At 44.8% G+C, this 24,806-nt stretch overlaps 1 protein-coding gene across 4 annotated transcripts in view; it reads right to left on the bottom strand.

Moving 5' to 3' along the window:
• The window catches only part of LOC138471918 (ectonucleoside triphosphate diphosphohydrolase 8-like), a 222,317-nt gene that overhangs the window by 69,453 nt on the left and 128,058 nt on the right, over positions 1-24,806 (bottom strand). For all 4 annotated transcript variants that reach the window (XM_069609790.1, XM_069609788.1, XM_069609791.1 and 1 more), the window contains one exon: positions 17,307-17,454. In XM_069609790.1, coding sequence (XP_069465891.1) covers positions 17,307-17,454 — 148 coding nt within the window. The remainder of the gene's footprint in view (positions 1-17,306; positions 17,455-24,806) is intronic.

Below are 24,806 nucleotides of genomic sequence, written 5' to 3'. Positions count from 1 at the left end.
ACTCCATTCTTTGTTGGATCTGCCAAGGGGTATCTCCGTTGAGGCCCTGAGATGCGAACTGGGCCTGGCCTCATTATCATCGTTTTGAGCTGAAATTGTTTATTAACATGTATTCAGCAAGAGGTAAAACTGACTCCCTTTTGGGATTCATTGCTAACAATACCCTCAACAATAGCAGTAAACGGGAACATATTGACTTAAGGACCGAGTCTCTACAGCACCTGGATGCAATTGGATTATCCTCATAGCAATATATGGGCAGGTTGATATTGATATTTTATTTCTATCGCAGTCATACACAAGTGTTTCAGAGCGCGACAAGGCAAGGGAGGAGAACAGGGGATAACAAAACAACAATCTTACTAGGCCCAGTGACATTGAGAACACGCAAGTGCATGGGAGAGGGAAATGGGAAAAGTACAATGGGAGGGGGGAGAAGTGGAAAGTGCGGAGCAAAGGAGAAACAGATAAATAATCATAAATACATACATAAATAACAAAGGCAACAAACAGTGGTAGTGCAGCCAGCAAGTGGCAAGTGCTGGGTTTAAGGCAGCAGACAGGGTAGGTCTGATAAGTGCAGGAAGAAAAAGGGGGGGCTGCATGGGTACAGATACAGACCCCAGTGCAAGGGGTGGCCCGGAGGCAGCGCGGGAGGGCAGCAGGGTGAGCAGGTACCTGGGCCCGGAGGACAGAAGATGGCCAGGTGCACGGTGCCAAGAGAGAAAAGATCAGCAGGGGAGAGAGGGAGCAAAGGCAGAAGCAAAGAGGAAGGTCTTGAGGTGCTTCAGGAACCGGAGATGGTTCTCCTCAAGTTTTAGAGTGGCAGGGAGGCTGTTCCAGAGGGAGGCCCCAGCCGAAGACACATCTACTCCCAGCCCGTTTCTTTGAAAAACAATCGACCCTGAGGGAGTTAGAGGTAGAGGAGCGAAGAGCTCGAGAGGGGAGGTTTGCGGAGGGATAGCTGAAGGTATTTTGGACCCAGGCCCCAGAAAGCCTTGTGGACAATGCAGAGGGTTTTGAATTTAATCCTTGCATCCACTGGGAGCCAATGGAGAGATTTCAGAGCTGGAGAGATACGATCCCAGGGCTTGGGGCCAAGGACAAGTCTTGCAGCCCTGTTCTGGATTAGTTGCAGAGGGCGGAGAGTAGAGGCAGGTAGATTTAGAAAGAGGCTGTTACAATAGTCCAACCTAGAGAGAACCAGAGCATGGGAGACCATGAGATCTGGGGGAAGGAGAAGAAAGGCAGAGTACCTCTGAGGAGGTGCAGTAGGAAGTTTGACTTTTTAGAGACCTCAGTGATGTGGGCGGAGAAGGAAAGTGTGGAGTCAAAGATGACCCAGAGGTTCTTAGCCTCACATGTGGGGGTAGGAGGAGGGCCAAGGGAGGCTGGCCAGAGAGTGAGGGGAAAGGATGGTGAAGGTGTGCCGATGAGGAGGAACTCCGTCTTGCTGGCATTTAGACAAAGATCATTGGCAACACACCAATCCTGAATGGCAGTTAGGCAATCAGAGATGAGAGAGGGAGAGGAGGTGGCCGAGGGCAGCCTGAAAATTAGTTGAGTGTCGTCAGCGTAGCACCGGAAATTTGAGCAGAAAATGGCAATGCAGTGGGCGAGAGTTGCCAGGTATTGGTTGAAAAGCCAGGGACGGAGGTTAGACCCCTGGGGAATACCACAGGTAGAGAGGAAGATAGATGATAGGAACAACCCAAGTTGGACCTGGGAGGGTTGATCAGAGAGGAAAGAAGTCAGCCAGGCTAGAGCCTGATCAGTGATACCCATGTTATCACGGAGACGGTTGAGCAGGATGGTATGGTTGACCGTGTCAAAGGCAGAAGAGAGATTGAGAAGGATGAGGACAGAGGGAATGTTAGAGTCAAGGTAGGAGAGCAGATCTTCACGGATGTTCAGGAGAGCAGTTTCTGTGCTTCTGGCGGCTCTGAAGCCAGACTGGTGGTCATGGAGACATCCAACAGAATTGGAATGAAGGTTAAGCGGAGAGATGGGCAACTTTTCCAGGAGTTTGCCCAGAAAGGGAGTAATGGAAATTGGGCGATAGTTAGCTGGACAAGAAGGATCAGCTGTGGGTTTCTTGAGAAGAGGATGCACAAGTGAGTGCTTCAGAGGGGAGGGGAAGGATCCTGAGGCAAAGGAGTGGTTGCACAAATCAGCAGGGGCCGGAGCGAGGGTGTTAATGTGGTCCTTGATGATTTTAGAGGAACAGGGATGAACCTGTTTTGATGAGGCTTTCATAGATTGGACTTGTCTAGCGACCTCATCAGGGGAGAAAAGAGCAAAGGACGAGAAGGAGGGTTGGGGGGGGTGGCTGAAGGAGGTTCAGCAAGCACAGACGGAGAGGGGAGCGGAGGGGTCAGGGTGGAGAGAGTGGACCGGATGTCCTGGGTTTTTGAGATAAAGTGAGAGGCAAGGGCATTGCAAAGAGCCTGGGAGGCAACAGGAGGGGTAGAGACTGCAGCAGGGTTGGCCAGCTCCTTGCAGATTTTAAAGAGTTCGGCCGAGTTGTTAGATGCCACAGAGACACGAGCTTGAATGTGGACTGATTCTTGCTGAGGACAGAGAGTTGGTATTGCCTTTGGAGCAAGTGACAGTCCAGTTTGTCAGAGGATGAACAAGAAGCCCTCCATTTCCTCTCAGCCACCCTCAGATGCTAATTTCCTAAAGGACCCTTGCATAGAAGAGCAAGAATTATAATAGCAATAATGTGCTTTTACATACAGCTTGCTACCGGAGCTCTTGACAATTCACAGCACAGTAAATACAACTTTCTTATGTTAACCAATTTAACTGTACACAATTAATCAACCTCAGAAAGACAAAAGGCTGAGCTGAACGTGCAAGCATTCAAGCATCTGACCTTCAGGTCCCTGAATAATCATCTCAGTGAGAAATCTACTCAGGCTTGCAAGAGACATTTGGTTTCTTAAAGGAAGGTATACCAGAATACAATAGGATGGGCCTAGTAATCCTGTGGGAATCCTATATGAGTTTGTCTAAACACACAGAGTTTGACCAGTATCTAAATTGCTCATAAAGATGCCCTCAGCAATAAAAACCCTTATAAAACCAGCAGCTTTTGCCGTATTCATATCCTAAAGGAACTCACAAGCATGTTCGAAGACTGCCACACGAGAACCCCAGAAAATACCTTTCTTACTGCCCATTTAGGGGACGCCTTAGAGGTTAAGCAACCCACTTGAATCACATAATTATAAATACCATATAGAAAAGTAGCTTAAGATCATAACTTTATATTTTGTCCATGCTTGTGCTTGAGATAAGCAAGATACACATTTAAGGATTTAAAGGCTTGGACGATTAAATGTTCATTTGCATTGAGTTTTTTTCACATATTGACATAAAAGCTATACAACTATGAGTGTTCAATGATGGGCAATTATAGCCTGTTTTGGCCAAAAGCATTATTCTTCATTAAAAAGTGTAAGCCTTCAGATTTTTCTGACAACAGAAGACTCAAGTCAAGTAGAAGCAAATTCCACTTCATCGCAGCTCGGTATGGGAAGGATTGACCACCAACTCGATGTTCCTATCTCAGGTGATGGTCAGTTGAGATCTTTTATTAGATCTCAATTGTCTGTTTGATAGCGAGTGAAGCAATGTGCAAGAATTATTGGTTTTTGTCCAAAGGTGGCCTTACAGACCAAACACATCACCTTGACCCCTACCCTTTTCTTGATTACCAACCCATGTAGGGAGGCCAATCGAGAGGAAATAGGATCATATTTCTTGATTCTGAGGAGGAACCTTGTCATCGCATTTTTGACCTTCTGCATCCACACCATACCCAGGTAGATGCTGTTTAAAGAGTCAATACATGAGGAAACCAAAACATTTACAGTCATAACCTAGCGGGAAATGATAAAAGGGCAGCAGATGTCTCAATTTCTGCAGATTTAAAAAGAATGATTTTGCCACCTGAAACTGAATAGAGTCCATCAGGATTCCAGGATACCTCAACTGCTGAGTGATCGGGGCAAACACAGATGGATTTGGGCCAAATTAACGAACTCCGCAGATCCATGATTGCATTGACAACAGCACTTCAGTTTTAAGAGGTTGTACTTTTTAAAACAATTTCGGCATTTCCTCTGTTTGAGGGAATAATCTTCCTCCAGATAGTTTCACCAGGTTTTGTGCATCATCTGCATAGTTTGAAAAGCAAACACGAGCCTGTCTGATCACTTGTGCTAGAGGTCTTATTTAAAGGTTAAAAAGCAGGGGGCAACAGTGTCAAACCCTGAGGTAGTCCACAAAGTAATGGCCTGAACTCTCATCCAAAAAACTGGCCGTACAGACTGAGATTGACCCAAAATAAAGCATGACAGACATTTGTGTGCAGTGCCAATTACAATGTAGGATTTCAACTGATATAACAAGATACAATGGTTCATGGTGTCAAATGCTGTAGACAGTTCCAATGGTGCCCAGTGCCACCTCCATTAACTTTCTCCCTCAAGAATTCACACATAGTAGCTATAACCATCTCAGTGTAACAACTTGATCTAAAGTTATGCCAGACACAGGAGGCTACTCTCCTCAGCAAACATACTCATTTGTTTAATTACCACCCATTCCAGCTATTTACTAAGGAAGGCTAGCTACGAAACTTGCCATAAATTGCTTGGGTGATTTAAATCCAATGAGAGTTTTTTCACTAACGGGCACAACACTGCTCGCTTCCACTGTTCCAGGAACCAACCAGTTGACAGTAAAAGATTATAAAGATTTTTTTGTATCTCAAAGTTGAACAGGGGGAAAATCTAGTTAGAATGTTTAGAAGAAATTATGTCAAGTGGGGATACCACGCACCTGGCAAAGAATAGTAATGTATCCATTCCTTCGAGGGTAAAAAAATAAAGTTCTCAAGCAAAGAAACAGAAAGGGTGAGATTGAGTCCATGCGGTTCTAGACTAGGCCATTCTCCTGTCTTAGAGGCAAAACTATCAGCAACCTCAGACCTAATTCTGATAGTGTCCAACATATCTTGTGAAGGGACAATAACTGAAGAGGTAGCTGGGGATTATCTGAATCCCTAACGCTTGAATAATATTTACAGGAACTAGACGCTTTATTTATTTTCGTACAAAGGGAAAGGTTCAAAGGTTTTTTTTCCTTCATAAAATTGCTTTTGTTTAGCTTAAGCTGCTTTCTAAATAGAAATTCCTATGAAGGATCATGCGAGTGGTGTCAGTTCCGCTCTAGATGTTTTCATCTCTTGTGATAACCACCCGTTTGGTCTCAATCGTCTTGATACGAGCTATCACTTCAAGAATTGTGGATAAACAATCTGTGAAAAAAACAGTTTGGTGGGCATCTCTACTTCAATGTACACCCACAAAGAAACCTTGATTTTGTGGAGTCCATAGTGAGCCATATCATAACAGTCCTCTTCAGAGCTCCTCTGTCGCATAGAAAAGGGGGTCAGGGCAGCGGTGGGTGCTTCACGGGCTTGCAGAGGGTCTGCAGGTGTCTCTGGTCTTCTTCAGTTACTTCTGTTTCCTGTGGACGACTTGCTTTACACTACAGAAGCCTCAACATTTTATACAGTTCCAGCACACTCCTACGCAATCACTCAGCATTTTACGGAAAGGAGCGTTGGGCTGTCCTATCCTCCCCTGTGGGAGCTGGTCCTATTCAGGCCCTCTGGCAGACAAAGGACAGGGAGGGGGGGGGGAAACAAGACTCCTCTCCCACCTCCTGCCTGGCCAGACACTCTGGAGCATAGGCGGGTATACCTACTAGTTTCCGACAAAGGCAGAACACACACACCTCCCCCTGCCAGAATGGTAGAATGGCTAACAAAGAACCACGCTAGCAATGGCGAAGAAAGAAGGGATGCCCCAAGTTGGTACTTGGGCGCCCCTATTGTGCACTACCAAAACTATGGACATAGCCTGCAGTATAGAAAATACACAACAGTTAGTAGAACGCATCCACTGCCACCATCCATAAGTAGGTCATTCTGTAGGTGACTAAAAAGTCACAGGAGCAGATAGAAGAGGGATACCAAGTATCCTTTGGCACTCCACTGAAGGCTGACTAGAGTTTTGGGAATGACACTAAGTATCTCTCTATCCTTAAGAACTGTATTTGACTTAGGTATATAGGGAAAATAACATTAAAGGAGGACCCGCAGGCTCCCCAGCAACACTGCCCCTAAAGAGTCTGGTGTGCATCCTGTGAGGCTGAGTGGGTGATTCGTGTGGTGGGAGTTTCCCCAGACCACTTGCCCAGGCCTATTACTGGAACACATAGGGAGCCTTCTCAGAAGTCCCTGAACACAATAACCCAAAGTGAACATTTACTGGTTTGAGATCTTCTCCTATGGAACTTTGACTTTCTTGCAACTGAACCCTATCTCAACCTGCCAGCAGCTGGCACCTAGACCACTAGGGTCCCTCTTTTGCCTCAGAACTTGTGCAATATTAACATGCCCTGGTTGACTTTAGGAATGTGCCTATTAACATGCCCTGGTTGACTTTAGAAGTGTGCCTAATAGCGTGCCACGGTTGGCTTTAGAAGTGCGCCTAATAGCGTGCCCTCGTTGAATTTTGAAGTGCGCCTAATATCCTCTCTGTGCAAAGTTGAATCTAGAATTGTGTCTATTAGTGTGCCTTGGTTGACTTTAGAATGTGTGCCTAATACCCTCTCTGTGCAAAGTTGAATTTAGAAGTGTGCCTAATAACGTGCCTTGCCTGATTTTAGAAGTGTGCCAGATAACGTGCCCTGGTTGAATTTAGAAGCGTCCTCTATATCTTCTCTGTGCAGAGTTGAATTGGGTTGCCTAATATCTTCTCTGTGCAAAGTTGAATTTAGGAGTGTACCTATTAGCGCGCCTTGGTCGAATCTAGAAGTGCGCCTAATATCCTTTCTGTGCAAAGCTGAATTTTAGGAGGGTGCCTAATAGCGTGCCCTGGTTGAATTTAGAAGTGTGCCCTGGAACTAGTGAAGTGGATTGAACAAGTGAAATGGGTGGAATTAGTTAAGTGAATGGAACGTGCAAAGATGACATATGCGGATGGATGATGCATGGAGTAAGGATGACAAGGGTAGAACGAATGAAAGGAGCTGTGTGAATATGTATGTGTATGGATGATGCATGGAGAAAGGATAACGTGGGTAGAACGAACGAAAGGAGTAGTGCATAAAATGGTGGAGTGCATAAAATGGTTGAAGTACATGGAAAGGATAGGAGTCCATGGAACGGGTGGGAGTGCATGCAATGGGTGGGAGTGCATGGAACGGGTGGGAGTTCATGGAACGGATTGGAGTGCACAGAATGGCGTGACGTACATGGAATGGTTTGGAGGGCATGAAAGAACATTGAAAGGAACGGTCTGAGTGCTTGAAACGGTCGTAATACACGGAACAGTCGGAGTACATGGAACGGATGAAGTTCATGGAACTATTGGAGTGGGCGCGATCTCAAGCACCTAAAGTAAACCACCATATTCACACCTCCACGCTTACTCTCTTCTTTACACCACTACTCAAACAGAACACAGCGATACTATGACACCATTCAGTATAGCTGTTCTCATACCAACATCTGCCTCATACTCCACATCACTCTAACTAAACACTGCTGGTTACACACCCCCCAGCCAGGCGTTCTCCTCAGGCCTAACGCAGCCACAATCGGTCTGAATAAATCCTGCCAGAACAAACACATACTCTTGACCTCTCAACCACCAGACCTACCGCTAAGAAGAAGCTATTACACGAATGCCAAACCAGCTGCACACATATCCGGTGCTCACACGCACCTTGACTCTCTCTACTCCCTCTACTGACTTGAACTTCGGTTCACAAGGGCGTTCAACCTACCAGCGCCTTCAGACCATACCAATGGTACATAAGGCGCTATATTAATGCAAAATAACATAACATAACATATCCAAGGATGGGTCTCGATAGGGTGCCTAGTAATAGTAGGAAGTTATTACACAAAGATTGCGAGCATAGAAAAAGGAATGCCTCTGTGATCTCACCAGATAACTGGAAAGGGAAGCAAAAGCCTTGAATCATCAAAAGAAGGAATGATCTCATTGAAAGTGTGATCAGCCCGGGGACTGTAGGAGAGGTTATGAGCTAAAGAATGTGTACAGTATATTCTAAGTGTAGTTAAGTGCTTTGATACTAACACTTAGTATTGGGGATAACAAGTGGGGTGACACTGGTTGCTAACACTTCGTATTGGGGTAAGTAGAGTTGGCTTGATTTGTAGGCCACATGCCACAAACGTGCTGACTTTTCAGCAAGGTGCATGAACAGAGACATTCCCTCGTTCAGAAAATTATACTTCAGCAACTAATGAGAAATAGAGATTGATTCTGCAGTGCCTTGTGTAGGGCAGACCCCGTAATCACCTCAACCCAAGTGGGCCCAACACTTGAAGAATGAGTGCACACTTTGTACATAAAGCAGGTTTATTGTACAATTATCCGGGGAGCAGTTAGATGGTGTTGCAGAACCAAATTAACCCAAGTCTCAACAAACCACATCAGTTGTCATCTTTTATACATGTTTGCAACAGTTAAAACACTCCCAGATACTTTATTGCAATCCACCCCCCAAATATGACTGGACAAATACCTCTTCAAAGAAATCCCATTTTCATTGGGCAGTTTTATTTTAATAGTCATCTACAGAACACACCTCTTCTTAGGATTCAATTGTGGTGGGTCAAGACATCAGCACATGGTTAAACATTGGTATTGAAACATAATTCATTATTAGCAATAACTGCCGTAAGCCGTTTAGACCCTAAATCTTGATTTGCACATGGTTCGCATGAATATTCCCATCGATATGACAAAGGTTGGGTAAATTATTTCTCTTTGAGTTAGTGATGCTATCTCATTCCCCAGCTCATTAGTCTCAGTGGACAATTCTAATCTGAATACTGTGCCGCTTTATCGCACATAGCACATCTGACAATACAATTGCAGCTCCTGGTTTCTTATTAGTTAGCCTTGGCATTGGCTCATCCCATGTTTGACTGCTAGCTAAAAAAAATAATGAAAACCCCTTCTTGTCACGCTCGCATTCATCAGGAGATTATCTTCTGCCATCTGTAAAATTCATCAAACCATAAAACTCATGGCCAGTTCCTGTAGCTGTGCTGACCACAAAGGCTGTGGAGTTACTTATGAACCCATCCCCTGGCTTCTAAAACCTCACAGAATCAGTTACTTAACAGTCAAAGTTCACCTTGCAAACAATCCCGACTATCATGGTTTGATTCATTTGTACAAACCCACTATAATGAGATTCATGAATTCCTCATGTATTTGTATTAATGTGCATGTATGTTTTTACATTTTGGTGGGTTTAACATTTTATCTTTCTATGCATGTGCATGCTAATATGTATCAATTCTAGACAACAGTAATACTAAGGTAACATATCCCATCCATAATTAACTACACTTTGATACATATGAAAATTGCAACATCGCGGCAGAGTTTTCTGCCACTCCCAGTTAGCAATACGGCGCGCATCACATGAATCCCTCATAATCATGGGGACCTTTCCTGACCACCCTAACACTTGCAAGGCGGATTTCAGAGCATGCAATGTAACATCGAGATGGTCCTTGAAAATAAGAATTCATTGTTTGTAGCTCAGGAAAGTAAGGAGGAGATGAAGTGTAACCTTTCCCCCCGGATCTCAGGATGCCATTTTAGCAAAATGTTGTCCAAAGGTTGCTGGGGGCTGGAAAATTACATGGCCTGTTTTTGGGGGTGGTGACAGATGCCATCATGGAAGCAAGGAGGCTAAATCTTAAAAACATGTTACAGAAAATGTACAGAGGTAAAGGAAAGGATGTGTTTTTCACTGAGAGGTTTAAGACAGGGAACAAGGAGGATCTTCTAGCTTCCTGGGGAGAGAGAGGTGCTGCTTCTGGCTGGCTTGCTGGAGAGAGAGCACTGGCCCTCCTGGCTGTTTCTGGTGAGGATCATCGATCAAGGCGCAGAATGGTGTAGCTGCAGATGAAGTCCTTTAAAGGCCGTAATTCGAATCTGGGACATTGTCCTGGCAGAGTTGGACTGTGTCGTGTCCTGGCAGAGTTGGACTGTGTCGTACTTTGCCGCAAGAAGGGCCTGGCAAATCAGGGGCAAGAGCAGAGGTAGGCTCTTCTGAAAGGCAGAGAGTCCATAAATCCCATAATCTTATTACCATTCTAATGTTAGGTAAGGGTAAGGGAGTAGCCAAGAGCTGAAACTGTACACATACTGCATTGCCGTCATCACAAATGAATGACAGTTAGGATTTCCTAGGTTATAGAGAAAATCACATAGGTTTGAAATGCAAAATGCTTATTGATGTAGTGTGTTTCTCTTTCATTCTCACATGTACCCAATGCAAATGGCTTATTGATCTGAAGTGTGTCTTTCGCTTATTTTTAAATGTGCCCAATGCAAGTGCTTATTACAAGTGCATTTTTGTACCAAGTGAACTAGGTGGATTGCTTATTGGTTCTTGCTGAAGAATTTGAATATATAGTGCATTTCTGTGAAGGTGTGTGGTGATTTCTATTGTGTCTAGAGCCCGTTCTATTTCTTGCTTCTAGAGGTAAATGGAGGTTATGAATTGGTGGCAAACTACGAAGTCTGTAAATGCCTAGGTAAGATCCTGTGGTATAAAAAGATGGCAAACGGGAAGGGTCAGGCTTCCCTCTACAGGACTGTGGAATGCCAGTAATGGGACAAGGCAAAGGTTTCCAGGCTACGTGTTTCAAGGAGGTATTTTTGTGTCTTTAATATGTTAAAACTAGAAATTCAGGACACCCAAAACTAGCAATGTTGGGTTTGACAGTCGAAGTTCAGCTCCCTCATCTGCAAGTTGGTCCATGAAGAAGCCTATAACTCAGTAGAATAGTAAAGGGGACAATGCATTGTAATGTGACCTTTACCAACAGCAATGATGTGTTTATTATAATAGGAGCAGTTTGTTATGCTATAAATACATTCTGACTGTAAATAATTGCCACCCCCTCTTTCTGATCGTGATTGAATAATTCAATATCTGATACTATAGTTCGGAGGCTGCATGTCAGTAACTGTAGAAATGGTGTTAGCCACCAAAATCTGTGTAAGACACAACATGGCAAGAGCATTTCCTATGAGTACATTTTTTATTTTAAAAAAACACTTTCCGGCGGGTCTGGCAATGAATGGCATAGAGTGTAATGATTTTAATGTATGATTGATGCTGATTGAATGCAGGCCTAGCATTCTTAAAAGACATGGATTTGAGAAGGCAAGCATGTTTTGTAAGGGGTACATGATGGTACAGCTTCCCTGCCTGAAGTTTAGGTTTCCAGCTGTCAGCCAGCTGAGAACCGGGTAAAAAGTAGGACACTAGGTCAAACACATCACCTTTGAAATCTGCAATGCCATAGGCCCTTTACCGCCACAGACAGGAGCAGACTGGCTTGATTGCACATACTGGAGCATATGGGCCCTTCTGTTGCAATAGCACAGTAAAAATAGATAAAGTACTGACAACCTAGCAGCCTCTTTGTACACCATGTGGCAATATTAGGCATGATAAAGGAACATGGTCCTTTGCCTGCCAAGACTGGGGAGTCTGTCCCTGAGCCCAATTACAATGACATGAAAAGTACAATCCAAGCCTACGGAAAAGCAGTAAGCCGAGAACCTTCTAGAGTGTTGATTCCTCAGATCTATATTAACTGAACACTTTCACAGTTGGAGGGTATACATGCTCTGACACCTGTGTACTACAAAGCCCTGCATAGATACCCACTGGGTACAGGTTATGGGGAAAAGGATTAGGAAAGCAGGTAAGGGTTCAGTGGCCGTGGATAAAAAAACTAAAGCATGCATGAGGAACGAGGAGGTGCGAGACACTGAAAGCAATACATACAAAGAAATAAGAACTAAGTGCCAGAGGCCGGGCGCCAAACCCAAAGAGTGCCACAGAAGAGCTTCAAGGTCTCCGTTAGAGGATGCAAGTAGGAGGTGAGTTCTGCAGGCATCTATGGAGTCTGTGGTGTTCTTGGTATCCCTCACACCACCGCTGCCATTTCACTGCAGGACAGTCCACCGCATTTTACTACAGAAGGTGTAGGACTGGCTGTGGGACAAGAGGTGGCAAAAACAGGGTGTATGGGCACACTAGTAAAGGGGGAGGGAGTGTAAACATAGGTGGCAGGTGGAGCTGCCTTCCCAAAGAAATGCTTTGGTAAAGCGAGGTTAAATGTCCAGTGCAGGGAAATGGTATAGACCCATCTTCATCTCTGAGGGATATTGAAAGATGTTGCCATGGACTAGGCCCGGAGACATCTAGTGTCCTGTCTTTTTCCACACTCGTCGGATGGTCAGGGACCTGGAGGAAGCAAATCTTAAAAGCCTCAGAGGGCAGTATTTGGTCCCTTTATTTTGGAGGTACATAAGGCCAGAACTGCAGTCGGTCAGAAGGATGATGCAGAGAATTTTATGCCAGAATTTTGGTATTACCCAAATTGTTTGTTTACAATTGTTCGAATGAACAATTGACCGAATTTAAATGGTCACAATTGACCTTTTCACAATTGACCGCATATATATATATATATATATATATATATATATATATATATATATATATATATATATCGCTTTGGTAATATATATATGGGGTTTTGGGCGGGTTTGGGTTGGGTGGGGGGTTGCGGGGGTTTCCCCCCGCATATATGTTACAATTGACCTTCACAATTCGGTCAATTGTGAAAAGGTCAATTGTCATTCGAACAGTTGTAATACGAACAATTCCTATACAACAAGAATTTTATGCCAGTAACTGTATTTTGTATGGCAGCCAGTAAAATGGTTCCACAGACAGGGTAATGTGGTCTCTAGGGCTCAACCTAAGATAAATCTGGCAGCCCTTTTTTGTATGACCTGCTGCTGGTGGAGTAGTGATTTGGGAAGGTCACAGTAGAGACTGCTGCTTTAGTCTATCCTCGAAAGGACCCAGGCACTTGCTGCTTTCACCTTCGGATACAAGTAGCGAAAGGGAAGAAATTGGCTTGACCACGTGAAGCTGAAAATCAGATCTCTTAGTCCGATATATATATATATATCTCCTATACACATTTCTCAAAGGATGTTTGCACATTGGGGACTGGGCATCTGTGTGCGCATTGCCCTGCAACTGTGGCTTCTCCTGTCAGCCCATCCTCGTCTAAAATCCAGAGTGGGGATAAGAAACATTATCATGGAACCAAAAAGGAGGACAGCCCTTGGATCCCAACGGAGGAACAGGTGTGACAGCTATTTTATCTTTACCTCCAAATCCTGAAGCTGCCCAAATGAATACATATGGTTTAAGGTTACCAACACTTTAATGTTAGGGTGAGTGTAGTGACAAAGGAAATTAAGAACCAAGACCACTGCACATTATGTACTTGGTGTTTTGAGTATACAATCCTTTGATCACAAAACAGTGGCCAATTCTGGGGACAGACCAGTCCCCAAAATGATATTTGATTTTATGCAATCCTCATTTGTGCTATTTGTCCCTTTCTCCTTTCTAATGGGGAATTTCAAAAGAGTCTAAGTGGAAATTATGTATATACTTATTCAAGGTTTTGTTAATGTGCTTTGCTCATTAAGACAAATGAAATTTCTTATTATGACCTCAACATGTACTGGAAGTGATCATTAAAAATGAACATTGTACAATTTTAAAAAGAGACGGTTTATAAAGTTAGAATAATATCAACATTTATTTATCTTTTAATAGTTTATTTTACTGAGAAACAATGTACATAGAGAAACCATTTTGTCTCTAAAACTGTCCGTCACACTTACATTAAAAAGGATTATCTGTTTTTCTATGAGCATCAAAGCTCGACTGACCAAGAGAGAGAGAGAGAGAGAGAGAGACAGAGACAGAGACAGAGCGAGAGACAGAGACAGAGAGTCATGCAGACACATAGAAGGAGAGATGGAGACTACGACTGAGAGGGAGAGGGGGAGCGAGAGAGACAACGAGAAAAAGAGAAAGTGTGAAAGGGAGAAAAGAGAGAGAGGCAGAATTGTGAGGGAGAAAACCACACCATACTGACAGAAAGACTGCTCATATACCAGACTTCACTGACACAGAGGGGCAGGTAGAACAGGGCCAGCGAGAACGCACAAACATCGGAAGAGGTAGCGTCAGACCACACGGACACATACAACGGGAGATAAAAAAGACTGCACCGACAGAGAGAGACATTGTGAGCATGCCGAACAGAACTGACAAAGAGAGTACACCTGATGATGCGACACTCACTAACAGAGGGAGAGAAAGAAACAGACAAAGTGACCACACACAGAGAAAGAGAGAACAGAGAGATATACACAGAGTGAGAGCGAGCACACACAGAGTGTGACTGTGTGTGTGCTACTTCTGAAAATTATACGCTGCCTACAGCTAGTAAATATATATATTTGTATTTTAAAGAGGTCCTTGTCATAGGCGATCCTCTGGTCTTGGCAAGGGTCATGCATTCCATGGGCCACACCTTCCAAAGAAGGGAAGAAGGAGTGGCCCATGGAAGGTCCGGTTCGGACAGTTCAAGAATAGCCCCGTATCCACTCGGAGGTCAAAGGCCAATCGCACATGTAGCTTGAGCCTCCCCCGACACATCAGCGTTTACATGGCAACTCAACTGCATCTAGCCACAACAACACATCATTCTACAAGACAGGCAGTCACCATACACCTGGTACTCGATGTGTCTAGTTTCTTTTTTTAACATCTGCTATTTGAGCTGTTTTAAGGGCAAACTCCATCTGTCTTAACTTTAAAACATCAGGATCAACAACAGGAGAGGGCAAAGAAACAAACATAGGGGGGTTAGAATCATTGACTATTCCTTTGTGAAATGTGTTAATGGCTGCCAGCTGGTCAGCTTTGGTTAAGCCTGATCACTAAGATCCTGTGCTTGATAAGCCTCTATAAGTCTGTCCTTCTTACGCGCTGCCACATTAGTATCGTTCTTGTTGGTGATTTTCTCAGGTATTCCCTGAGTCCCAAAAACATGTATGACACCACTGGCAACAGATGTTAGGGAGATTGTCCTTTGGGTCTCTTTGGCTCTCTTTCTATGTATATCCACCTAGCCAGTTTACAGGGTCCCTCCTTTCAATTCCTAACTCTGCAGGGGGTAGGATGGCCAGCTGAGTCAAGGTAACTCTCAGAAGATGTCAGCGGATTTATAAGCACACTAAATATTTTGATTATCAGCCACTAAGAGAAGGTCCAAACAATATACCGGTAAAAATATAGTTTTCATAATAAAACTATGCATAGGAAGTAACTACACAGCATACAGGTTAATATACAATAAAACAGCTACTTTTTCAGAAAATGATTAAAAGTTCAGAAAATTGTCTCGGAGAAGAAACACAATAAAAATTAAATAATAATTTAAAAAACGACAAATATAATCCTATGGAGATAAACGAGAGGGCTATACCTGGAGCCCGAAAAGAGGACTGGATCAACTAAAGACTTCCTGAAGGTTCAGAGAACTCACAAGATGCAGTCCAGTACAAGAGCTTCTCTCACCCGTCTCAGAACGGGCGACTACATCGATGAGTGATGAAGTCACCAGCAGGAAAGATGGTGGTTCTGTACTGGATGGGCTAGCTCAGCACAAGAGCCATGGACAAACTGAACAGACCTCCAGAGATGAGCAAGAGGACCCACCTCCCTAAATGAGATCCTGATAAGGGAAGAAAAGAGTCCTTCCAGTGAAGGTCCTGCAGATTGGAGTCCTTGGAGCACCAGCTGGGAAGGTTGTGGTTGACAGCCATGTGCAGGGTCTGCAACACAAGACCCCCGTCTTTGCAAGAGTGAACCTGGGAGTACAGCTGAGGTGGGAAGAACCCCCCCACCCCGCCCCCTTGAAGATTTGAACAGGCAAAGGAAGATCTAGCAGCTCTTTTTTGTATGACCTGCTACTGGTTGAGTATTGCATTGGGAAGGCCATTTGGGAAACATTTTAAACAGGCAATGGAATGGTGACTCATGACCGAAGTGCAAATATCCAGCAATCATGACTCTAGTCAGGGTCAGAGGATGCAAGTGAACGAAAATGCAGCAGGACCTCCCACTGGAGGTCCCCATGCTAGGAGAACAGCACAAGGCTCCTGGCACACAGATGGCTTGTCCACTACTGGTCCAACAGAAACAACAGTCACACAGGACGTCAGGAGGATGCAGTGCCTGCTTTCAGAGGTCAAGCAGCAGAGGCAAGTCCTGAGAGAGGAAGAGCCATTGAAACACTGCCTTAAGAATGGCTGTAGCTGGGCCAGCTGCACCAGATGAAAGGTGCACCATACACAGTAGATTCTGGTCAGAAGAGATTGAGCACTTTACTGCTGGAGTTTGACAGTCCCAGAAAATGCTGGTACAGAGCTTATGCAGTCATCCCAGGAGATGCTCCAGGATCAAATCCCAGCAGATGGCCGCGTTTTGGGGAGGATGGAGGCTTACGCCATCCTATCAGACACATGTGCACATGTGCACTATACCACATTTGCCAGCAACACAAACAGTGTTGGCCACAAAAAAGACATGTTTGGCTTTCTCTGTGCAGAACCCAGTGAATGTGAATTCTAGAGAAGCCCAGACGTACACCTACTGCAATCACTCCAATCTCACTCTATGGCCGCAAACCATAGTTGGCTGGATGTTTGATTTGACAACCCTATCCCATTCCATTTTGGAAGCCTCCAAAGAGAAAAGGCTTCAGGTGAGCAAGAAGGGCTACTATTCGCGCAGCAATGTACACATTTATCCTGGCAACAACCAGAACCAGTAGAACTGCCTGGGTCAGGATATAGACTCAGGTAGACTTAGAGCATCTTTCCAGTAGCCTCCAACTTTGGATGCATAAGGGTCTCCAAAGTGCCACCAACACATATGAGTCACCTCCCCAAAGAGATCTGGATGGAACTCACTGGGAAAATATACTTGGGGCATCAGGAAAAAATAAGCAAAATGTTCAGTGGTCTCAGAATATAGAAAATACATTTTCTAGCCAATATATTCACTGCCAAAAAGTCACATGATCGTACCCCCACATAGCCAATTTGCTCTTCATTGTTCAAAGATTAAGACACTGAGTACCTTTTCATATGGTAACAGAATCAACTGCTGTCTTCTTCCCTATGTAACAGCCAAAGAGTAGTAGCAAGACATATCAAGAACACATTATTCATTATTATCATAATAATAGCATATTGATAGTGCTGTACCTGAGCAGCCTCATTCCAGCCGTGGCTCCAAGCAGGATGGGTGTTTCCTTCTGCTGATTGGATGGAATGATTTCCATGGCTTTGTCCAGGCAATCCTTCAAGCTCTCGCCGGCCTTAGCTGGGTCATCAGCATAGGATGAAATGCCTCCTGAAAGAAAAGGGCTCACGGGTTCACAGTTGGCATTCGGTGCCCCACCAATGAAGCACAACACATGGAAGCAAATGTTGTCTTGCCATCTCTTTGCCATTTCTTTTCAGCTGCATATTTGCGTGTTCTAATGTAAGCAGGAATCACTCCCTGGCTATCCATTCATGACACTGGTTTGTAGAGGTTGCAGAGAGGAAAAGACTGTACAGTTGGAGATTGTACACATGCACGAGCAGGTTACAGAGGACTTTCTTGAACAATAAACCCATGTGTCTATTGGCGGTTTATTGCGGTTTTGCTGTATCTCCTGTCCTCTGGTTTTATCAGATCGAGGTTTGTTTAGCCCAAACAATTGCCCCGCCTATTTTATTTTTCGCTGTGCATATTCATATGAAATATACAAAACAGCTGTCATCCGAAAGCACAGTCGAGAGGAGAGTCTGAGCCTTCCATTAGATCTCGGGGCAGACACTTGGCCCAATATCAATAGCCTAACCACACCATCATGGCTTTTTCGCAAAAGGGAGCAGATGTCCCAAGACAAAATGTGGCAGGCTATGCTGCGATTGGAGGCCGCCATGGTTGAGCTAATCCAGACCTTGGCTGGCCTAAAAGTGGATTGCAGGTTAGACAGGCAGTGCCTCCTCAAGGTGCTCCATTTGATAGCTTGTTTCATCCCCCCCACCCCCCCAGCTGAGTAAGACGAACGAGAACAAATTGCATGCATGTTAACTTGCACTCATCCAATGTTCCAAACATTCCAAATATTACTACGAGGGGGATATTGCCTAGGCAGTTCGATAGCCAAAAAAGAGCAGCTGAACGAGCAGAATGTACTGACATCAGTAATAACACCAAAAGGATGGGGAAGGTGGGTGGCAAACTCAGAAGATCGAGGGCGGAAGGCCTGGCCTGCCCATACAGACTGTAGGAGAGGTGAAGTACCCGGTAATTAGTGGAGGGGTGGAGAAGGAAGGCCCACTCCCCAAATCTGCAAAGGATGTTCAACCGCCAGAACAACAACTAACAAGGGACCCCAAGGGAAGTATCAGTGGGGCTCGTAGCACAATCTTGAAAACTATACTGGTGCTGCGGAAACAAACTATTGTGACAAATCCCTCAATGTCGTCACTTCTCCATGGGAGGGGGACCCTCCCCATGTGGCTAGGGAGGTGAGGCCACTACCCGAGAATCATCCTGGGTGTGGGACTCAGTGTGAGAATCCCATAGGTGGCTATGGGAGGAGTGAGGACAACCCAGAGAGAATGCAGTGTCCACATTATCATGCGGCCAGACCTCATCACCCAAACATACACATGGGGATCAGACATCCCCATCCTCTCAATCTCCTCTTTCCTCTACTAATTTCCACATATATGTGCATCGGGCAGATGGTACTGTGAAGAGGAACAGCGAGGGAAGAGTGAATGTGGATGACTCCTAAGGTACTTGCACGAGGAAGAGCAGGGTAATGCAAACATACTAACTATTGGAATCTAGAAAGACTATCAGGCATATAACGTGACAAAGCACTCCAAGGACTCTGCTCATCGTCAGTCCAGCCCCAGAGCAGCTTTATGCTGGGAAGCCGGGAGAGACGGAAAGGACGCGCTGCACACCCAAACGCCTGCCACAAGAAGGCAGCGATCGAGAAGACAGAGAAGAGCCACGACCTACCTAGTTGTTGGGAAAACCGGTGTCCGATGGCAGAATCCAAGCCAGACGAGTACCGCGCAGTGAGAAACCAGCATTGTGGAGCCGTCAAAAGCTGCAAGAAAAACCCAAGAGCCCAGGGGAAGCTGTAGAAGCTTAACGGTGTTGCCGGGGACCGGAACCCTCATGGACCAACTTCAAAGGTATGCGTAGGGGGAACGGGAAGGCACAGGGAGACCCAAAGGCTGTGGTTGAGAGGAAGTGCAAAGGCATCTTCCTCATACCAGTGGGACCCAAGAAAGAGACCAGTTGAGGACAGAGGGGGTGAAACAGCCCCCCAAAGAGACAGGGAGAAGCCTGGCAGGAGAGTGAACCAGACCTAGCTGAGAGACATTATAAAGTGGAAAGATGGCCTGGGAACCCAAATCTTGAGAAACCAAGAAACTTATACATAAGAAATAACACCTGGCAGGTTAGTGAGCCGAGCTTAAGAAATACACCTTAGAGAGCTGAGAAAGGGGTCTGGAACCCACACAACGACACGAGAAGTCCAGGCGAAGCGATCCTTTGGCATAGGTCACAAGAAGTCCAGGGGAAGAGCTCCTTGGGCCCAAGTCACGAGAAGTCAAGGGGGAGAGATCCCATGACACAAGGTATGGAAAAGTCCAAAGGAAGGGAAAAACCTCCTTTAGCAGAAGATGCAATTTTGAATAAATAAGACTATTGAAAAAGAGAGCCTGACGAAGGCTTGGCGTAGGGAAAGACCTTCTCAATATTGTTTTGGAACTTTGCTGAGAAGGTCTGGAGAGAGACAAACCTTCTCACCGACCACTGGGAACAACACATTAAATGCCTAGTGGAGGCTAAGGGAAGAAGAAATTCCCCCACCATTTATGAACTACCTGAAATGTCGTGAAGGAGGGAGTCATCCTGTTATAGGCAGGATACATTCTAGTTGTAGGTTTCTGTTGAAGTGTAAGGGGCAGAAATCGGTTTGGGATGTAGGGCAGTGGACTATTTATTTTTGACAGACATTCTGATATTTACCTTAGTTTTGTTTTAGGTAGGGAAGCCCCTCTCAGTCATAGGGACAGGTAGGGTATTTTCCTTATTTTTGAGTACAATAAAAATGTATGCCAACAAGCATGCCACCTTTGTGGCCCGTGTCTACACCCTTACACTATTCAATGAAAGAAATCTCAAAAACTATGGAGACCGCCGATCCTCCCTGGGACGGGAGGGAGTTAAGGTTGTTATTGGGGTGGTGTAGAGGTGCACTCAGTTTCCTTCAGGTATCTCTCAATAAGTGCAAAGTAAGATCATTAAATGCACTCACTTCAAGGTGCTCTTGTTAAATCCGTGCTACAGGATCCAGTAAACATGTGAAAGGTAGGTACCTCCAGAAACAACGAGGTACAAAAAAGGGCACAGACACTTCAACTAAACAGTTGTTTAGATTCAGGGGTTTTCACAACAGACTTGTTTGTCCCAAAATATTTTTTATAAAGAAATCGGTGTGAATATATGAAGTACAATGAGGCGTCTCATACATCAATTATTTGTTCTCTATACACAGCAATTATTGTCATTACTTGGTATATCGTTCATCGATTAATGTGCATAAACTTAACTGGAGGGAGTTAAACCTGATCGTGACCTTCAAAGGTCAAACACACACGAACAAGAACTCCTATAAACGTGCTTTTGATGCAGCCATCCAAGAAACGCTGGGTTTTTCTGCGGTTTCTTTTAACAACTTCAGTGCTGTGCGAATCTTGTCGGACTGCATGTTTTGTGGGGGTTGTAACTTTCGTTACTGTTTCAGTAACCACCCACTTTCGTGCATGCTTATTACAATGCAGAAACTCTTTGGAGGGGAAAGGGATTGAGGTATTCCAACATGTGAAGGCCAGGCAGCGCCACATCCATGATTCATGGCTCGATCATATCATGCCGGCTCAGGCCAGGGCAACAGATGTGTTTGGGGATATGAGGGAGCCTAGGTCTTTAGTTGATGCTCCCCCTGCCCGCACTTCCCCACTGATAGTAGACCTCTCTAAGGGGGAACTGGATAAAACATTGATGGCAGATAAAATGCTGAATTGGGAGCCCACAGCCAAAGCCACTGGCAGGGCGTACAACTGATTTACTCTCCAAAACCCAGCTCACCTTTAGTTACATACACAGATAGGGGACTCCGGGGGAATTAAAATAACAGCCAGTGTGCGAGCACTAGCATTATGTCCTGGAACGTGGCTGGGGTGAGAGCAAAACAGCTGTATGCCGACTGGATCGACTATCTGGCCCGACTTATCATTATCTGCCCGCAAGGGAACTGGCTAAAAGACAACTTCTGCATACCAGGTTTCCGTGTATATACTCTGAAATTGCGAAAAAAAACATAAAGAGGAATAAAGGAAGGCTAACCACCATGATTCGTGTGCAGAACAGATGGAATGTGACCAGATCACGTCCTGACCTTCAGTCAATGGTCATTGTGTGTTTGACATGGCTGGAGGGTGACTGCCAGAATAAGAGATATTATTAATGTTTATTCACTACCTAAAAAGGAAAGGATAACTTTAGGGGAGTTGAGGGACTGCTTGAATGAGATTATGGTAGACGTGGTTCCAGGCAATCTCCTTGTGAAGGGAGATTGGAATGTGAAGCCTGGCCAGTTTTAATTAGCTGATTTTTGAATGATGTCTGCAGAATCCCCAAGCGGAACGTAGCCCTGTGTAAGCCAGATCAAGGCGGCAGAGAGTTAGCTAATCTTCTCTCTAAATTCTCCATGGTGGAATTGATTGGCAGGACACAGAGGGACATTCCACCTAGACATATGTTTACTAGAGGATCATATACATCTATTATTGACTACATTGTGGTGGACTGCCATTTCTTCAATAAAGTGGTTGACTTCTGGGTTGAGGAAAGAGTAGAGAGTGACCATTCTGCTATTTTCCTATATATTAGGCCATTCGGGCATGACATCCAACAAGCCTTGGGCTCGACGGTACATCACATCCGGCAACCGGATAGGGTTCATACTGAAAATGCCTCATCTCAGAAGGTTTTAACATCCAGTGTCAATCATTACTGGATAGTGGGCCCACTGCAGCAGAAATAGTGGCAGTATTTGAGTCCTTTATAGATACCCTTTGCGATACAATGCATAGGAGATTGGACACGAACATCAAGAAGGCTCCTAACAAACTTGCATGCAGCGTAGTTCGACTCTGAATGCCAGACCAGAAAGAAATTCTTACATGAGGCACTTAGGAAAGGCACTTTAAAGGCCAGACAGAGATATGAACTGAAAAGGGAATATAAAGCGCTACTGAAAAGAAAGAACAAGAGGCAACGGAAAAACAATGGGATATTCTAGCCCAAGCAGTGAGCACCAATAACTGTAAGTTATTCTGGAGGCTGGCAGCTAAAGTCTGGGAAAGGACGGACTGCGATAAGTGGGAAACATAGACAAAGGAAGATGGGAGACGAACTTCCAGAAGATCTTTTATGTTGACCTGGGTAAGAAGGACTGGCCCCAGTTGGCTGGTACTTGTAACAATATCACGTTCCCCGAGTCAGAGATTCCAGTGCCCATCGATCAACTGGTGAAGGTGAAAGCTGCCAGCCCGGATGGGTTAACCTCAGATGTTTTTTGTGGGGAATGCAAATAGGTGGGTGCCAATATTGGCAAAACTATTTGAGGAAATTGGGGAAGCCTTGAAAGTTGCGACTCGTTGGAGGTACGGGATCATAGTACCTATATCTAAGAAAGGCGAGTTGGATGATCCCCACGGTTAGAGGCCTATGTCACCATTGGATATTGCGTCCAAAATCTATGCTAAGTGCATTCTTGGCAGATTGGGTGATAGAGAACAACATTTTACAGTCATCACAGCAGATGATAGACCATTGCTTTATAATATCTACAATTGTCGACAAATACTGCAGACTTCGGGCCAGATCTGTGTATGCTGCCTTTTTAGAGCTGGAAAAGGCTTTTGACGCAATTGATAGGGGCACATTGTGGAGGAAATTAGTTGCATTGGGGATCCCTCACAGTCTACTAAGATTGGTTCAACTATGCTATGACCAGACTATGATAGCAGTGGTGCATGGAGGAGTGGGAGCAAATACACCCTGCTTTGAGACCAGCAGGGCGGTTAAACAGGGCTGTCAGCTTGCCCGTCTACTAGTATGTTGAACCAGATAAAGATATCATGGTATGTTTGCCTAGGCTTGGAAATAAGGAATATAGCACATTACTTCATGCTGACAATACAGTTATATTGGCGCTAACCCCAGCTGGCCTTAATTAATGACTCTACTATGACAGGGACTTCCTTGAAAACCACAAATTACAGTTAAACAAAAGTAAAACCAAAATCTAGATTTTTTGGAAAAAGGGGAATCCCTTCAGGTGGGAAATCAAGGGGGAACGGATTGGAGTTATGTTATGTTAATTTATACCACACACCGCAACCACCAAGGGGCAGTCCCCAGTCGCTCACGTGGCTCTGCAAGAAAGAGGACGGGTTGGTCAGTGTGGGTAGAGTGATAGGATAAGTCCAGAACCAGGTGAAACTGGCATCTGTGTGTGTTGGCTTGCAGATAGTTGATTACGTGCACTGGCATGTTGTATCCGTATGGGTAAGGCCCAATGCCTAGGTTGTTTTTTAATGGGAATGTTTGTTATGTTGGGGGGCTGTCCATTGTTCACATGTAGGTTGGCTGGTATTTAGGTTGTGGTTGTGAGCACTGGCTTGTTGTATCCGTATGGGTAAGGTCCAGTGTCAGGGACTGTTTGTTGTATGCGAGTCATACTTATGTTGGGTGTGTGTTTGTGTAGAATTTGGCTAGCCCCATGGGCGTGTATAGTATTTGGAGGATGTGTTGGAGGTGAGCAGGGTGGTTAGTGCATTGGCTTCTCTCCAAGTTCTTCTAGGTGGCTAATTTACACAATTCTATCTAGTGTTTTGCATGACTAATCTTCACAATCCTATCTACTGATACACATGGTTAATTTCGCCATCTATCTAACTCTGGCTCATGGCTAATCTTCACAACTCTATCTAAGTGTGACGCATATGTAGTGGACTCATATGTCTAACTAGGCTTAAAGTTTGCAAGGAATAGTCTCTGGACGGAACACATTAAACAATAGTCGAAGGCCAGAGTTAAGTTAAAGGGCGGCAGAGGTTTTTCTTTTAAATATGGAGTCCTCAGGCTGGACAAGTGCATGGAAGTTTTTTAACTTAAGGTGTCATCACAGTTACTGTATGGCAGTGAGATCTGGGGATACAGTGACTGTAAGCAGTTGGAAATAGTTCAGACACAATTCTGGCACCAGGTTTTGGGCCTACCACCAGGGTGCCTGAGCAGTGCACTAAAAATGTAATTAGGGCTACAGAGTATTTCGTCTATGTCACAGACCAGACACCTGACATACTTCTCCAAACTAAAATGGGGGGATTCAAACAACCGAAATGCCCTGTCTAGGTGTCTGCTCCGGGTACGGACACAGTTACATGGTTCAAGAAAGGGAGCAGTCTCTGGGATCGTTCTTAGCTGAAAAGGGGGTAGATAATTGTGGGACCAACCGGCTCAAGTGAAATCAGCAATCAAACGTTGGTCTCGAGAAAGAGCGCTGGCGGCGGATGCGGATATTGTTAAATCTTTGGCCTCTCTCGCTA

Source organism: Ambystoma mexicanum, chromosome 8 (genome assembly GCF_040938575.1).
Source record: "Ambystoma mexicanum isolate Mex_15411 chromosome 8, UKY_AmexF1_1, whole genome shotgun sequence".
In the NCBI taxonomy this organism is placed as follows: domain Eukaryota; kingdom Metazoa; phylum Chordata; class Amphibia; order Caudata; family Ambystomatidae; genus Ambystoma; species Ambystoma mexicanum.
Note: the sequence above shows the minus strand (reverse complement) of the source record. Positions and strands in the feature narration are given on the sequence as shown.